This window comes from Nasonia vitripennis, assembly GCF_009193385.2.
Source record: "Nasonia vitripennis strain AsymCx chromosome 2 unlocalized genomic scaffold, Nvit_psr_1.1 chr2_random0004, whole genome shotgun sequence".
Lineage (NCBI taxonomy): Eukaryota > Metazoa > Arthropoda > Insecta > Hymenoptera > Pteromalidae > Nasonia > Nasonia vitripennis.
This window is the reverse complement of record NW_022279610.1, coordinates 2,567,310-2,585,957: the sequence shown is the minus strand read 5'-3', so window position 1 is coordinate 2,585,957 and position 18,648 is coordinate 2,567,310. Positions and strand designations below refer to the sequence as shown.

General features: G+C 35.3%; 3 protein-coding genes and 1 long non-coding RNA gene across 23 annotated transcripts in view; 1 reads left to right on the top strand and 3 right to left on the bottom strand.

Annotated features, from left to right (window-relative positions):
* LOC107981865 (ubiquitin-protein ligase E3B) overlaps positions 1 to 18,648 on the bottom strand; it is a 583,577-nt gene that overhangs the window by 286,196 nt on the left and 278,733 nt on the right. The gene's annotated exons all lie outside the window — the stretch shown is intronic.
* LOC103316039 lies at positions 1,423 to 2,970 on the bottom strand. The gene is made up of 6 exons (XR_512174.3): positions 2,825 to 2,970; positions 2,440 to 2,602; positions 2,037 to 2,288; positions 1,834 to 1,943; positions 1,593 to 1,758; positions 1,423 to 1,503 (listed from the first exon to the last, which is right to left on the bottom strand). It is a non-coding gene; the product is annotated as an uncharacterized LOC103316039 (long non-coding RNA).
* Positions 4,783 to 7,523, bottom strand: LOC116416302. The gene is made up of 2 exons (XM_031924044.1): positions 5,272 to 7,523; positions 4,783 to 5,193 (listed from the first exon to the last, which is right to left on the bottom strand). Exon 1 carries the CDS (start codon positions 7,187 to 7,189, stop codon positions 6,134 to 6,136), a length of 1,056 nt encoding a protein of 351 aa, XP_031779904.1. The 5' UTR covers positions 7,190 to 7,523; the 3' UTR covers positions 4,783 to 5,193; positions 5,272 to 6,133.
* LOC116738640 (GRIP and coiled-coil domain-containing protein 2-like) lies at positions 15,304 to 17,987 on the top strand. 2 transcript variants are annotated; one of them, XM_032601509.1, is made up of 2 exons: positions 15,304 to 15,418; positions 15,503 to 17,987. In XM_032601509.1, the coding sequence occupies exon 2, from the start codon at positions 17,227 to 17,229 to the stop codon at positions 17,653 to 17,655; it is 429 nt and encodes a 142-aa protein (XP_032457400.1). In that variant the 5' UTR covers positions 15,304 to 15,418; positions 15,503 to 17,226; the 3' UTR covers positions 17,656 to 17,987. The 2 variants fall into 2 exon arrangements, with proteins under 2 accessions (XP_032457400.1, XP_032457399.1); XM_032601508.1 differs by having other exon boundaries at positions 15,503 to 17,431.

Below are 18,648 nucleotides of genomic sequence, written 5' to 3'. Positions count from 1 at the left end.
TTTGTCCGGAAAGATTTTTTTTCCTGATTCAAAATTATAACGACTGAAAGTGGTTTCATTCTCAAATTGTCAGTCGGTTTTACATGTCATGACTAAATCAACTTTCTTCACTCAAACTCACTATACATAATGAATATACGATATTCTGCACAACGCCTAGACTAAATTTTCGAAATAATTTTGTATTACTCTTCATACTTTCTTGAACGAACTTTTTGCACTCAAACTCACTATATATACAGGGTGACCCAATTTAAACGGGCACCGCTCATAACTCGTCAGGGACAGCCACAATCGAAAAAATAGTAGAGACCAAAGTTGTAGGATATCGAAGGGGCAACCCGATGGTGACCTTGGATTTGACCTTGAACGCGTTTTTCAAGGTCATTTGAAGGTCAACTTTGGATTTTTAAATAGGAACCCCATTCTTTTATTGCGGGAATGGAAAGAGCGGTAAATTTTACGTTCAGAATGGTATGTTCGGTTGCGGCACTGAAGGTCATCGCAAGGTCATGCAGCCAGAATGAAACCCCGCCTACGTAATTCCTCTAGCAACGCCAAATTAAAAAAATTGGTAGAGACCAAAGTTGTAGGATATCGAGGGGACAACCCGATGGTGACCTTGGATTTGACCTTGAAATGACCTTGTAGGACTGGCTCAAATTCGAGGTCACAATTCTCCCCCCCCCCCCCCCCCCCCTATACAACAACTTTGGTCTCTACCACTTTTTTTTAATTTGGCGTTGCTAGAGGAATTACGTAGGCGGGGTTTCATTCTGGCTGCAGGACATTGAGATGACCTTCAATGCCGCAACCGAACATACCATTCTGAACGTAAAATTTACCGCTCTTTCCATTCCCGCAATAAAAGAATGGGGTTCCTATTTAAAAATCCAAAGTTGACCTTCAAATGACCTTGAAAAACGCGTTCAAGGTCAAATCCAAGGTCACCATCGGGTTGCCCCTTCGATATCCTACAACTTTGGTCTCTACCATTTTTTCGATTGTGGCTGTCCCTGACGAGTTATGAGCGGTGCCCGTTTAAATTGGGTCACCCTGTATATATTATATCAGAAAAATTGTTAATAGCCTAAGAAAAACTTGTGTACAGTTAGATTACCACTCCTAACATATACATTTTAAAATTATAGTAAAATTAATGATTATCATCATGTAAACAATAAATTATAAATTATTAATTTTATCAAAAGGGAAAAATATGACAATAGAATTGAATATAAAGAAACGATAAAGAAAGAAGGTAAATTTACAAAATTTTATGAAAAAAGTGCACATCTAGGAAAAATTAGAGTAGAAAGTCACATGTATAAATGTTATTAGAAAAATATTTTCTATATTTAAATCAAATAATACATTTTTTAGAAACTAAAAATTAAACAATAAACTTATATTATTATTTTAGGTTACATTACTTGAGATATGCTAACGCCAACATCAATTCAAAAGTATAAGCTTTAATTTACTTCCAAAAGTTTTTTCAACCTATAAAAAATCACATAAATACATATATTTAACAATAATGTAAAGATTTGAATATTTATGTTAATGTATGAAAATGTTATACTTTATACCTTTTTGACACTTCTGAAGTCGTATCCAACTTTATGATTGTTGTACAGTTTTTATTTAACGTAGTTTTACTCAAATATCGTTAAATCCTGCAATTTTTAATTTCGAGGACATCGCCCACTTAACATACTCAAATTTTGTATCCGCACTCCATAATACTAAATTTATCTGAAATATATATATATATAATATATATTTATTATTATAAAATAACGGTAATAATAAAGATAAAAAATAAATTACAGTTGTTAATGTTGTGTCCATCAAACTTATTTCCAATTTTTTAAATAAATTACCTGTTTTAGATTTAAGCTCATCTACATTTCCAATACTTTTAACGATTGCTCTAACATCTAAAGAAAAAAATTAATTAGTCACATACATATATATTTTAAATTTATTATAATACAATATAATGAATGATGAATATAATTATAAATACATACTGATGTTTGTTTTTACATCCAGATTTTCAACATCATTGAATTTTGTGAATTGAAAATGTTATTATTCCCATCCATTTTTGTGAATTGAATTGCATATGTATATTTGCTTAAAGTCTTTGTATCAATTTATTCATTGACTTTAGTGAACGTAGTTTCCTCCGTCACAGCCAATTCATAGGCAACTCCTAAATTATTATATAGTTTATTGGCTGGTCTTATCATGATATTAGCAATATCATAATACTCATCTACCTGCATCATATATAAATACATCAATAGTTATTATTATATTATTAACAATTAATTAATTGCAATAAATTCACCATTTGTCAGTCATAGAGCATCATATTATGTATTATATAAAATTTTAGTAATTAAAATAAAATCAAAATTATTTACTTACAAATAAATTGTCATAATGTTTGTCGCAATCAGAATCGTACATTGTGCACCGAACAATTAAATTTTCTTGGACAACATCAATGTGAAATGACTGCTTACAAAATTTTGAAAAGCTCATGTCTTTTACGGGTGACTTTTCAATTATCTTAATGCCAAATCTAGACCTGCAATCATACATAAATATACATATAATACTTAGTAATAAAATGTCAATATTTATTGCAAATTATCCTTTATAGTTATATATAAATACAAATTTAAATATTCAAATCATTTGATATAAAAATATATGTTTTAATTTAATTTTTTTTGACAATACTATTATTTTAACAATAAAAAAATTAACACATACACATATACACACACGCGTACACACACACACTTACACACACTCGCGTGAATACACATGCAGCTAATGTAGTAGTTTGCAGTCAACAAGTTCCCACTGCACACACACACACACACACATATGCGCGCACAAGCACAATACACGTGCAGCTAACGCAGCAGTCAACAAGTGCGCACACTGCACACACACACATGCCAACACACATATTCATGCATATAATTGGAATTATATTTGAAAAAAATTGTAATCTTCTCATATTTTATTTTCCTATCATAATACTAAGTGTGATTATATTTCAATTTTAATTTTAAAAATAGTAATAGTAAGAAATTAAAACTTTTTTTATCTCAATCTATATATAAATTATTAAAAGTAATAAACATAAAATTGTGATCGTATGGAAGTGAAATTTTGAATATAAAAATTTGATATATATATATATATATATATATATATATATTTAAAATTTTTCTAAGCCAATTAAAATTATGTAAATAATACTTACTCTTTGATCGTTGTAAACAAATCCTTAAAATTTGCATAATTGCCTTCCATAATGTTAATAACATTTTTATTCCCTTTCAATTTCTTCGTAACGTGAGCCATTGTGGCCAGTTTGCATATATTGTCAAACGATGTTTACTCTTCAGTGGCAAGCGCACGACTACTGACCGACAGCACCTATAGCTATAACTATAATACATGTAGTAGCCATACCGCGTAATATAAACTACATTGTTTTCTATAAGATGACTTTTAAGCATTCGAACTCACGAGGAATTTTTTCTAAGAATACGCGTACGAGGATTTTTCCATATTATGTATGGAATGTACACATCAGGTATGTAGAATGAAATATAATTTGTTTTTACATTTATATAACCATATTTATTTTATTTATGCATGTTATAATAAATCTACGTACATATAATGTTTATTTTAAGTAACGTCGATTATATCCTGGAAAATAAGGTTGATTTCTGTTGAAAAACCAATTTCGTCGTTGTTTGCCAGCTGCTTTTCGCCATCTTTCGCGAGCTGCAATATGAATAAATAAATGCATATATATATATATTATAATTTATAATTTATAATTTATAATTTATATATATATATATATATATATATATATATATATATAAATTATAAATAATACAAAATTTATATCACAATACAAACTTTCACTATTGTTATATTCTGCTGTATCCGTAGTTACCGTGTTATTTGTTGGCATTACAATATTTATATTTAATGGCTTTTTTTCTGCAACATCCTCTCTATCTTTGATTTCGTCATCAATTGAATCTTTGTTAGTCGTATTATGTATAATTCCTTTATCATGAATTTTGACATCTTCATCTTTTTTTATTTTATTTCCTTCATTATCTAAAATCCACATTGTTGCAGAGTTATTCATAATTTTTTGACGTACTTTTTTTGTTTCTACAATTTCACTTTCAAGCCATTCCAAATATCTTGTAAGCATATGAATTTTGATTTCTCACATGAGAAATCACCTGAGTAAATTCTGTGAACAATTTTATTTATAATTTCTAAAATTGAAAATTGGAATTATTTTATAATATTCTAGTATAAATATCATATAAAATGTTTATTCAGTATGAAACCTACAAAAAGAATAAAAATAATACAAGAAATTGTTATAACAAAATTTATTCATAGAAATATTTGTTGATACATTATTTTACATGCACAGTTTATAATGCAACTTTTTTTTATTTGTTATGATCTTTCTTATGGTTTACTTTTTTGAGAATGTAATTTCGCATATACTTCTTACTTTTGATTTAGCTTCAGTTTTTACTTAAGCTCCAACTACAATTAAAACTACTATTTTTTATAACATTGAATTTGTTATAATGTTGTTAGAAAAAATAACTTAATTTAATTATTTCAACAGTTTGTACTTTTGCTTTAGCTATGCTTACTTTGAATATAATTAACAAAACCACTAATTTTGTCAAAAATAAAAAAACTGGTTTTTAGTACATTGATCACAATTTTTCAAATTCTTAAAAAATTTACTATAATTGTTTAAACATTTTGTACTTCAGATTTCTAGCTAATATTTGTACTTTAGGTTTACGTAAACAAAATTACTAACTTTTTTTAAATACGTATTAACATTTTATAAAAATAGTCAAAAATTTAACTTAAAATCATAATTTTAATTGGCATTTTCTCTTTGATTTTCTCTTCTTCTAACTGCTCTAGCTGCTCTTCGAGCTTCTCTAGCTGATCTTTGAGCTTGCTGTCGAGCTCTTTTAATACATTTTCTACGTAGGTCACGTATATGGTACGATAATGTCCTTCTAGACTTTTTCATGTAGAATCGAATCCTGTCCTCTTCGTAATTTCTACTAAGAAGATGATCTCTGTAAATTCCTAGGTAAATATATTATTATAAATAAATAATTGCTGATAATACAAAAACTGAAGGTACTATTTCAATATATATCTTACTTAAAAAATGATTTAGCTTCCTCGGAGTGACTGTTTTAACAGGAGAAAGCTCAGGAATTGTATTCGATACTTTTCCTAATTCTAAGCATCTGTTTGAAAGCTCTCTTTTTGTCCATATCGTCAACCCCATAGCTCTCAAGAACAAATCATCCTTTTGATTTTTAAACATTTTCCATGACAATGAGCTTACTCTTATATTACAGTCTTGATTTTTGTAACTATTTACTAAATTTAAAACTATTTTTTCGTAATTTGGGCTCTTATGATTTGCAAGAAAATTTTTAATTACGTCCTCTAAACATAACCATGCTTCTCTCTCTGTATGATTCATTTTCGTAACAAAAATTTCATCATTTATCATCTTATGAATCTGAGGGCCATCGAAAATTCCTTCATTTACTTTAGCATCACTTAATTTGGGAAACTGATTTCGCAGATACTTAAAGCAGCTACCATCTTTGTCTAAAGATTTTACCCATTGTTTCATAAGTCCCAATTTAATGTGCAGAGATGGTATAAGAATTTTTGATGGATCAACAAGTGGCTTTTCTTTTATATTCTTAGAACCAGGTTCGAACTTTTTTCTAAGGGGCCAGACACTCTTTATGTAATGATTCTTTCTATCCCTACTATCCCATTCACATAAATAGCAAGGATATTTTGTGAATCCCGATTGTTGCCCCAGAAGTATTGTTATGATTTTAAAATCCCCACACATTTGCCATTTATGATCATTGTATTTTATTCGGTCTAATATTACTTTCATATTACAGTACTCTTCATTCAGTATTACCGAATATCCTATGGGAATGGCTGCATAAACATTTGTATTGTGTAACAGAACGGCTTTTATATTTCTCGTCTACGAATCGATGAACAATCTCCACTCGTTGGGGTTGTAACACCCATGTTTAAAGCAATTCATCAACCCAACTATATGTTTACAGTAAACTAAGGAAAATTCTTTATCTTTAGCGAAATAATCACGATATTTCTTATCTCTGTCTCGGTAGTAAGAAACTTGAATTTTTCCAGCTTCATTAGTATATTCTTTTAGCCATGAAGCCAAGTACTCCGCCCCATCCTTTGGTAGGCCCAAATCGCGTATGAGTTCATTCACTTTTTCTTGTGTAAGTGGACCTTTCTCCTTCTTAGCATTATAGGGGATGTATTCCTCGTCACTTGTATCACTTGTACTAGTAACCTCATTGTCTTCATCAGGCGATTTTTCTTCTTCCGCAATAACATCTCCTTCCTCTATTTCTTCTTCTATCATTTCATCTTTATCATGTCTTTCTAAATTTTCCTCAAGATCCATACTTCCACTTACGTACGTACCCAGTGGATCTTCTCTTTTATCAATTGACGATTCATATATAGGTTTTGTGACACTTTCAACGTTAGCGTAATTAATGTGTGACTTGATTTTACTATTAACTCCATGCAAATTCGTATTACAAAAATAACAGTCTTCTTTCCTTAAAGGTTCCTTCCATATCGTAGGCACTTTCATTTTTACTTCAGTTTTACCATTTTTGCCTTTCTGTAGCATTTTACTGCATATTCCGCATATGATTTTAGGAACCCAATCAAATTCGTCAATTTTCATGTCTAAGTCAAACATGTTCTTGTACTGCTCTTTAATATTTTGATTGTTTTTTCTTCTATTTTTTGGGGTCTCATACTTGCCACAAATGTAACAAAAACTATCCCGTTTTGCTATAAGGCATTCTTGGTCACCAGACCTCAAGTGATAAATTCTTGTAGTATTATACTCTTCGAAAGCCAAGTTTCCCACTAACAAAGAGCTGCGGTCGCTCGATGACGAAGCCTGCGGGCCCGCTTGCTCACCCTGACCAGCCGCCGATACTGGGGTTCCGAATCCCTGCATCGTAATTTTTTGCTGTTTGTCTGCCATGACGGCTCTAAACCCTTCACCCAGGGGTTTAGCCGACCGAAAAAAAGAATCGGTCGTTTCCCACCGTCACCACGTGGAGGTACCCTGGGGGCAAACAAACAGCATATTCATATCCGTTCGTATCAAGTAGGAAATACAAGTGATACAAGTGAGATGAAGATTACTGTAACATGACTTTGGAAACCTTTTGGGAAAGAAGACCTTAACACAAACCCAAGATATTCAACATCAATCGTCTTGGGACTTACACTGAGATAGACACCCGATAATGAAGACTGCCTAATGAATCTAAAATTACACTTTTTATATTCGCATGTTGATGAGTTTCCAGAAAACCTAGGGGATTACGGCGAATAGCAGGGAGAGAGATTTCACCAAGATATCAAGGAAATGGAGCGCAGGTACCAAGGAAGATGGGACGTAAATTAGCAGATTACTGTTGGTCGTTAAAAAGAGATATACCATCAACATCAGAGAAGCGGAAGCGTAAACCACTTCGTAGATCATTTGCCAATAAAATAGTTCGTTACCATAAAAAAGAGTAATGGGCTTAATATTTTTACGGGTATTTTATTGAATTGCATATACTTCTAACAAATTTAAAGTAAATGAAGGAGCAGCAAACTATGATATAGTTTTAAAGGATACGATTGTACTTGCATATATTTTGTTCTTTGCTTTATGGTTTACATTACCTTTTGCATTGTTTCAGTTTATAACTATTTTTTTCACTCTCTTTACGTCCATGACCTTGAACTAACCTTGAACTGACCATAAATATAACCTTATGGGACTATACTGACCCTGGATTCGGATTCAGCGACCCCAAAAATCCCTAAATGTCATGGTTTGATTTTACTTTTTATGAATCTTTATGATTTGACCTTGACCATGACCTGATAGGGTTGTAATAAGCCCGGATTCGGATTCAGCGCCCGAAAAATCCCAAGATACCATGTTTTAGTGTATTTTTCATGTATTTCGATAATTTGACCTTCAACTGTCCTTGAGAAAGTTCTGATGGGATTAAACTGGCCCCGGATTCGCATTCAGCGACCCCAAAAACCCCAAGATACCATGGTTTAGTCTTTTCTTAATGTATTTTGATAATTTGATCCCTATTTGAAAGCATTTAAAGCATTCCCTATTAAAGCATTTTAATTTTTTTAACCGTTACTTCCCAATTTGACCTCGAACTGACCTTGAACCTGACGTGATCGGGTAAAACTGACCCCAGATTCAGATTCAGCGACCAAAAAAACATAAATGTATGGCATTTTTATTTCTTTTAACCATTTCTTCTCAGTTTGACCTTGAACTGACCTTGAACCTGATGAGATGGGGCCAAACTGATTCCGGATTTGGATTCAGCGACCACAAGAACTTAAATATATGGCATTTTAATTTTTTTAAACCTTTTCTTCTTAATTTGACCTCCAACTGACCTTGACCCTGACGTGGTGGGGCCTAACTGACCTTATATTCGAATTCAGCGACCCGAAAAACATAAAGATAGATAGGTCTGATTTCTCGCGCAGACAACTTTTTTTATTTTGTGTGCCGGTGTTATTAACTATGTTGTTTTCCTTACTATATATCTCTGGTTCATTGTCTAATGGCGCTTGTGAAATGAGATTTGTGCGTGCATTATTCCAAATAAAAAAGAATTTTCATTCATTTCAGAAGTGTTTTACGAAAAAAATTATGAATTATTAGTATAAAGTAAAAAATGAAGTAAAAAATGCAATTGAATTTAACCTCAAAAAACGAAATCAATTTTTTGTATGTCAGAATATTTTTAATAATTATATACGTATAGATAAACGATTAAAATTGTAGTATATTAAACATATGATTCAACCAAAAAAATATTTATTATTATTTTAGTAAAGGCAATTTTTGTATTACAGCTAAATCTGAAGGAAGTTTTATCGGTTAGGTAATGTGTCCACAAAAATATGAAAAAAATACGTATATTAAGCTAGCAGACCATGGTCACGACGCACACTTCTAACCTACTGGGTATTTAGTTGCTAATTAGTTACACTATTCCTAATTTAGTTGCTCAATACCTGTAAAAGATACGTGTGATCTGCTAGATTGAATCTTAACCTAGCAGACCACGATGCTATATCTTTGGTTCTCGTTAAGATATCAAAGTTCTTTGAACGGCATATTTAGTTGCTAATTAGTTGCTGCAAAATAGCAATATTTATATTATCCCCCCGTCATCCCCTATCTGCCACATCGACTCTCAGACTACCCCTAAAGTTCGATAAAGTCAAAAAGAGGGCATAAGAATAAATAAACTATGGCGTATTTTGTTGCTAATTAGTTGCTGAAGGATAGCATGATTTATATTATCCCCGTATCATCCCCTAATTGCCACATCGACCCTCAGACTACCCCCGAAATACGATAAAGTCAAAAAGAGGTTATTAAGTAAATAAACTACGGCGTATTTTGTTGCTAATTAGTTGCTGCAAAATAGCAATATTTATATTATCCCCCCGTCATCTCCTATCTGCCACATCGGCCCCCAGACTACCCCCGAAGTTCGATAAAGTCAAAAAGAGGGCATAAGAGAATATAAACTGCGGCGTATTTTGTTGCTAATTAGTTGCTGCAAAATAGCATGATTTATATTATCCCCATATCATCCCCTATCTGCCACATCGATCCTCAGACTACCCCCGAAATACGATAAAGTCAAAAAGAGGTTATTGATTAAATAAACTACGGCGTATTTTGTTGCTAATTAGTTGCTGCAAAATAGCACTGTTTATAATATCCTATTATGAACTCTTGACTCCCAATTATCCCCGCTACTACTCCCTGAATATGACGATGTCGAAAAATTGTAGTAGATGAAAAGAGAATGCGGGATATTTATTTGCGAATTTGTTGCTTATGAAAATGGAAGTTAATAATACTCACCTGTAAACGTCTGAAACTGCTGGATACTTTGTTGCTAATTAGTTACTCACGTATTTTACGTATAAGAATATTCTACAATAATCCCTTTACCTTAGATCGATCTCCCTTTATCATTGTATAATAACTAGCACGCTACATGCGGTCTTACGGCCGCGGTGGCTTGCCAACTTGCATCGCGAAGCTCTTCGCGTTTTGCGTGTAAGGCACGACCGCTGACGCACGCGTTGCGTGCTCGCCCGATTCACCGACGCTCGCGTTTCGCTCTCGCCTTGATCAATTAAAGCTTTTGGGCCAGATAGGGCGTGTCACACTGAAATTGTTATTCAATTATATGTACCAAAAATCGTCATAGGGTTATTGTTTATGTATATGTGTTTTGAAAAAATGTTTGTCATGGTAGAAAATTGTGTTTTCAAAATATCCACAACTTTTACATTCAAGGTTTTTATGTAAAATGTATAGCCTCAAACTTTTATGATAAATACGGGATGATTGCTATAAAAAAATCGATTTTTGCCTGTTAACTCGAATTAAAAACATTTTTACGTTTAAGTGTCCATAGGAAAAAGTTATATTCCCTCGATCTACAACTTTTCTATTTAACTTCTTTTCGTAGAATGTATAGAATTCGAGTTAGAGCCAAAAAACCGTTTTTAGTGATCTGACCGCATTCTGCGTGTACATGCAGGATCAAGTCCAAAATAAATTTGGCACCTTACTATTACGAGGGAAGTTTGCACACAAATGTTTAGTTAAATTGTTAAAAGTCTCTCAGAGATAATCGTGTAACACCAAAATTTTTATACAAAAAACACGCAAAACTTAAACGAATTGTGCCCGCATTTTAAAAAAACGTAGACGATCGAGATAAAAAAACTTAGTTTTTAGGTTTGTACAAGAGGAGACTCTTCCCAAAATTTCAGCCTGATCGATCGAAAATTGCGTGAGATATCGCATCTCACACATTTTTCGATGACAAAACTATAAGGCAGTTACGTGTCGCGATCGTGAAAAAACGGTCAGGATACGTACGTAGGTATATAAAATCGCAGGATATTTTTTGCTGATCATTTGTCCGCGTATTTTACTTTTAAACAAATTCTACAATCATCTTTTTATCTCAAATAGACCACTTTTTTTCTATACAATAAATGCAGGATATTCTGTTTCTAGGTAGTTGCTTTTAGATGGTAGAGTTGAAAATTTCTTTAAAATAGACGTTTATTATTTTTACCTTACTAAAAATAAACTGTTTAAGAATTTGTTTAATAGCACTGCGTGACATAAGTCCGCGTTTAAGTCACGCCTATCCGTGACCTAAACAGTCCTTTATTGCACCGTGCTTTATCGCTGAGCATATCGAGCTACGCACGGTGCAGTACAGGATTGTTTATGTCACGGATTGTTGTGACATAGCTGACTTAGGGCAGGCAGATGCTATAAAATAGTATACGATACATGTGACTTAATCGACCCAGTATTACACGGCGTGTAAATCTACACGCCGCTATCTATACGCCGTGTAATAATGGGCCGTTTAAGTCACATGTATCGTAATATACTATTATTGAATTAGCCTGACGAAAAGGGTCATAATACAATCCAAGTTATCGCTTGGAACTATTGCTACACTCATTAGTTGCAGCCTAAAACTCAGGCCCGCTAGATCAAAGAGCTTTCCCGAAAACTGACAAAGGGACTTAAAGCAATGCGAACGTCCCTCTATACCTATAGTTATATAAACGCAGCGACATGCCCCGCGCGAACACCTACCACTAATCAACTCTCTGGCTTGGCAGTCACGTGAAGCCCATCGGCTTGTCTGCACCGTGTTGACTTTCACAATCCGTGGAGTAAAATTCCAACTTGAGGTCTGGCAGTCTAGGAGTAATAAAAAATGACTTCTAACCATGTTGGCCTGGACGCCACGAATCGCACTGCCGATTCGCGCAATGAGAATCGAATAACTTAGAAACGTTCGCCAAACTAATACTGAGCAAAAGCGGACAGCGCAAGTATTAACTGGATCAGTTAGCGGAATTTCTACTAGGGACAGCATGTAAAAACAGCAAAGCGGTGCGACATGGTTCGGACGAAGCTCGGGACGAACTATACAGAAAAAAAGTTAGAAACATAAAACTTCTCGTGTGAATAGTATACTGTGTACTAATGGCGTGAATTGGAGTTTTTTAAGTCGAGTGTAGAGTTTGCAGTAAGATCTGAAGGCGAGTCCATTAGCGAGCCAAATACGAACTATATCGACGAGTTACTATCACACTCGGGCTACTGAACATGGATATAGTGTTTTACTCGAGATAATTCTAGAAGACGACGTTGATACTGTCCATCCTGAGCACCGCGTACCTCAGGGAGCGTTGCCGCCACGATATTCGTGTTCTGCGACCACAAAAACCCCCAAAGTAACAAGTTTTGTCTGATTAATTTTAATTTTCTACAAAACTCCAGGAGACGACGTTCATGTGGTCTACCCTGGGCACCAGGTACCTCGGAGACCGTCGCCGTCGCCATATTCGTGTTCAGAGACTTCGAAAACCCACGAGTAACGAGTTTCGAGTCGTTGTGTTACAATTTTCCATAAAATTCTTGGAGACGATATTCATGCGGTCTATTCTGGGCACCAGGTACCTCGGAGGCCTTCGCCGATGCAATAATCGTATTCAGCAACCTCGAAAACCCCCGAGTAACGAGTTTCTAGTCGTTATGTTACAATTTTCCATAAAATTCTCGGAGACGATGTTCATGCGGTCTGCCATGGGCACCAGGTACCTTGGAGGCCGTCGTCGATGCCATATTCGTGTTCAGCGACCCCAAAAACCCCTATGTAGCAAAACTGGACTCATTTCCATCAATATTTACGGAGTTATAAATTTTTAATTCAGTGTCTCCTCGGAATGCTATTTTAAAATGCATATTATTTATGCAATAATGTATTTTCAAAATAGTAATTAATCACACTAGGTCATAAAATTTCCTGACGCTTTGACGAATCAAATGCAAAAAACCGCATTACGATCCGTCTTACTGCTCGAAAAATCGACAGTCAGGATACCGCATTTGCAGTTGTCATAACTGCACGTGTGATTAATAAATATTATGCACGAATATTATTATGATTTTTATTCATAACGCTATTCAATTTGCTAAATACACACGATGCGCTCTACTTATATGCAGGATTAACTGAAATACAAACTATCTGACTTGTTGGATTGCCCGGCAAAAAAATCAGGCCCAAAACGAGTAAAATTATGGCTCTTTATTTTTTTATTATTTTTTTTAATGAGATTATTGCAAACAATCATATTTAAACAACTTCGCCAGCGGTTTAATATTAATGTAGAAATGTAATAAGAAAAAAGAAAGCCAGCGTGTTAGTACATAATTTTTGTAGTTTGAGATTTTTAGTTAACACACGTGATCCCTATGCTGAGTTCGCGTGAAACAAGCATTCTCATAATTTCTGCTGCCAACTGTCAGCCGCGCATGAAAGCACACTAGCGACGCTGGTGTACAACCTGTGAGTCTCTCACTCTCACTCACTGCCGCGACGCAACAGCGTGCGCGTGCTTCAGGTTTAGGCACGTTCGAACTCCCTTTGCCGCAGAGAAGGGGAAGACATACATGGAGAGTGTAGCAGCGAGTCAAACGTATGACTGATGCGGTAACCAGCGGAGCTTTTTTATTAACGCGTTCGATCGGCTAAAAGTGCAAGTGAATAAGTTGTGAGTAAGTGTGTTCTCGTGTCTGTGAAGTTTTAATTGTTGCAGTATTTTTGATTATACCGCTGCATATCGTGCTGTCGTCACTTATTTCGCTGCTTCGTCAAAGTTAATGACGATAAATACGAACAAAGAAGGTGGAGCCAGCTTATTTCAATAAAATCATGTTTATGACAGCTCAAATCGTGATAGATATGGTGTCTAGTAGTTATGTTTTGTGCGAAAAAAAGTTTTCATGGACGTTGTGACTGTAAGCAATCTCTCGACTTAGCGTGCACGTGTCTGTTACAATGTAATCTTCTGTTTTCGCGTGAGTTGCCATACTGCACATGCCGCTGTATAACAGAACGCCGCGCGCCGCCAGTAATCTTGCCGCGCGCCGCCACTGATCTTGCCGCGCGCCGCCACTAATCTTGTCGCCTTGTCGCCATTAATGTAAATAATAACAAAGAAGTTGAGTCCAGCTTCTTTTCAGTAAACGTGCTCTATATTAGATTCAATCGCAAGCAGTGGTGTATAGTGGCTATTTGTTGGATAAAAAGAGTTTTATCTGTGTTCATATTTGTGTGAGTTCATGTAATATAAAACCCGCAGAGATTTTAGCTTGCACATACCAGTCGGAACATAGTTTTTACGGGACTCGCTACACTGCATACAAATCGTGACGTCATTCCGATTGCACGTTTATAGTGTGTTTAGGCAGTGTACAATCGCTCCGTTTTCATACGATATAAAAATCTCGCAGCATCGATTTTATATTTCTAAATACAAAATCGCCATACCACTCGCTCTCGCCAGCTCTCGGACACCCAAGCATAATTTTACGGTCGATAAAACAAAAGCGACAATTTACACGGCTAATCCTCGGCGTTTCTCTAAACTGCACGCGCGCTCGAGCTGAGCTCCAAAAGAAAAAAGTTCCGTGTCATCTATCAGAGCCATGAACAAACATACACGCGCACGAGTGTACTTTCCACGTATTTATTACGCGCTTATACAAGCATTCGGCGTCGAGTAGAAACGACCCTAAAAATGAAAATTGTCAGCGTTTGTCCGTACGTATCGTTCGCTTTCTCGCTGCAGCGCTCACGAGAGAGAAAGATAGAGACCGAAGTCGAGCCCCCCCCCCCCCCACCCGCGAAAATCGCGACTATCCAAGTAAGCAACAGCGATGCTACGAGGTTTGTTATATCGTATAAAAACAGAGCGATTGTACACTGCCAAACACTATAGACGTACGATCAGAATGACGTCACGATTTGCAGCGGTGTATACAGTGTAGCGAGTCCCGTAAAAACTATGTTCCGACTGGCATGTGCAAGCTAAAATCTCTGCGGATTTTACATTACATCAACTAAATCATTGTAACAGTTTCAATATTTGATTTATTTTCATTAATAGTTCAAATTAGTTTTTGTTTAAGAAATAAAAGTTTTTGACAAAACTAAAAAGCAAATTATACCACAAGATTTGTATAATGCTTTCAATCAGAATAAAGATAAATATGGAAATGACATTGAAGCTGCCATACAACTGTTAAAAACTAAATATGGTCAAGTCAAACTACATGGACATCAAAATGTTCCACAATATATTAACATTTGTATCTAATAATTTTTATTTTTTAACTTTATAGAAGCAAAAGTTGAAATTCTAAAGGAGAATTCAGAATTTCAGGGTATGTACTTTTCAATTCCAGAAATGAGGCAGAATATGAGTAAATACCCTGAAGTAGTGTGTGTAGATTCTACATACTAGATTTTCAACTTAAGATTTTCTCTGATGCTTTTTGTTATTGAAGATGGGGAAGGACGAAGTCAGATTGTAGGAGTAGGCATTTTAGTTAGCGAATTTCGACCTATAGTAAAATGGTTGATGGAATGCTTCAAAGAAGATAATTTAGAAGCTGTCCAAAAGACACGTGGTTTTATCAGTGACAAGGATCTAACTGAGAGATCTGTTATTCGAGAACTTTTTGATTGGGCGAGATTATTTATCTGTCAATTTCACACGTTAAGAATATTTGGCAGGGAAATATGCCCAACAAAAATGAAAATCACTAAAGAAGAAAAAGAGAATGCTCTTCGGTGCTTGGATAGTATGGTCAAAAGTTCGTGCCAAATGGATTATGACAATGCTCATTCAAAATTCATTTCGACTGCTCCTAAAGTTATACAAGATTATTTTATCAAAAATTGGCAGGATATTACTGACGAATGGGTAAAATTTAAGATTTTCAACTTGAATTTCAAAAATTTAACTAATAACAGGATTGAATCTCTAAATGGAAAGCTAAAATATGAGATTGGGTTATACAATTCATTGACAGAGTTTATTAAAAATTGTTTTAAATGGGCCAATTATAGATTAAAATGTAATAGATTAAAAGATATTCAGGATGTATTAAGAATTAATCCCAATGACGTTGTAATCACAGACTTTGAAAAAGCCAAAGTTTTATACAAGGAATGCTTAACTCACTATGCTTATAAAGTAGTTCTAGAACAGTTTGAATATTTTGAATTCATGACATTGCTAAATTTTGATGCTGTATCACAAACATGTACTGCTATATGTCGCAAAGAAGAAATTTATATCACTCCATATACATGCACTTGTTTTGAAATGACCAGTATGGGATTACCATGTCGTCATATTCTAGCTATACGTTTAGCTTTGAAAATGTCTCTTTTTTGTAGACATCTGTTTGGAGAGATGGTTAAAAAGTTCAGAAAACAAGCGTCTTTCAAAAAGTTTTGAATCATCGCCAAATCTAAACACATTTTTTGGACAATCACCAAGACCGAATACATCTTTAGTACAATCACCAAGACCGAACATATCTTTAGTACAATCATCAAGACCAAACACAGTTAAGCCCTCGGTTAAAGCTATTGAGAAAAAATCGTCATCAAGTAGTAGAAACCGTATTAAGAATGCAAATAAAAAGGATACAACTGAAACTGTAATTAAAAAAGTCAACACTCCAAGTCGGTTAACCATTGGAGAAAAAAGGCGGAGGTTAAAAGTAATAATGGATGAATTGATGGAGGTAATTACTGAACAATCAGATCTAATGTACCATTTAAGCTCAGCAACTATGAAAAATCTACTAGAACATTACAAGGGGCTTGGTTGGAGGGCGCGAGAGCGCCAACACGTGTCTCGAGCGAGACCGACAGTTTCGGTAGTTTTTGAGTGGGAAGAAGGGGAGAAAAAATAAAAAGCAAGCAAAAAAGGAGGAAAGATAAAGTGTAAGAAGAAGTGTGTGAAAGAAGCAAGAAGAAAAAGTGAATAGGAAAAGAAAAAGAGAGGAAGAACAGGAAAGCGGGCACAAAAGGTTAGAAAGCCACGAGTGTCATGGCGGACGGTAAACCGAAAGGAGCGGGAAACAGCGGAGAGAAGAGCGCGGCGAGCAAAGATAAGGAGGAGAAGAAAAAAGTAATAACAAGACAGTCAACTTTAGAAGGCTTAGTAGGAGGAAGAAAAGTGACGTTCAAAGACGAGGCGGAAGTGAAGAAAGTGTGGGATGAATTAGGAGCAATGAAAGAACAGAACAAGAAAATAAAGGAGAAAATCGCGAAAGAAGGAAAGGAAAGAGATATAGAGATGAGGAAAATAGAAAGTGTAGTGAGAGAGCTGAAAGAAGAATTGAAAAGTGGAAAGGAAAAGATGGAGGCCATGGAAGAGAAGGTGGAAAGTTTGGAGAGCACGGTAGCGGAGTTGAACGAGAGGCTAACGGCGGCAACGGAGAGGCAGGCGGAGACATCAGCCGAGACGGGAGAGTAGCCGTTCGACGCCGGAGCAACAGAGGGGGCGAGAGGCTCCACTTGGAGCTTAAGGAGCGGGACGAGCATGCGGTCGATGCGCAGCGGCAGAAGCACAGCACGAAGCGGCAGCAGCTGGGGCACCGGTGCGTCAGATGCGTTCTCAGGGAGAGAGGTGAGTTTGATGAAAAAGATGTTATATAATAAGGATAGGGCGGAAAGAGCGTGCAACATCGTAGTGAAAGGGTTGGCCGAACACATGGTAGAATTAGAAAGGTTGATAGGAAAGAAAGATGAGATGAAGAATTGGGTAGAAAAATTAATAGAGGAAAAATTAGGAACAGAAGTAAAAGTAGAGACAGCGAGAATAGGAGGAGAGAGAAGTAGGGTAGATAGAGTCGTAATTGCTAAATTAAGAAGCGAAGAGAAAAGTGATGAAGAATAAAAGCAAGCTAAGAGGGACGAACATTTATATAGAGCATGATTTAAGTTACGAGGAAAGGAGAAAGCAGGAGGAAATTAAGAGATGGTGCATGGAAAAGAAAAGGAAGGGATGGAATATAAGAATAGGAGTAGGTAGGGTAGCAATCGACGGGCAGTGGATAAGGTGGGAGGAAGAAGATAGAATAAAAGAGATAGAAGCTGAAGACAACAAAAGACAGGAGAAAGTAACAAAGCAATTAGAGTGGATGAGGGAAAATAGTAAGGGAAATAGGTCTGTGGTAACAGAAGGAGAAATAGGAGGAGGAAAAGTGGACGGAGAAGAAAATTTCGAGTAGGCCAGAAATAGAGATCGGAACAGGAGAGGGAGGAGAGGAAGGTAGGAAGAAGAGACAAAATTTTTACAAGTAAGCAGAAAGAAAATAAAGGGAAGGAAGAATGGAAAGAAAATAAAAGTAACACTTTCAAGTATGAAGAACAGTGAGACAGCCAGGAGCTAGAGGAAACAGTGGGACAAAAGAATAAAAAAAGGGAAGAGGAGAAGAGTAAGGGAGGGCCAGGGGAGGTAAACACG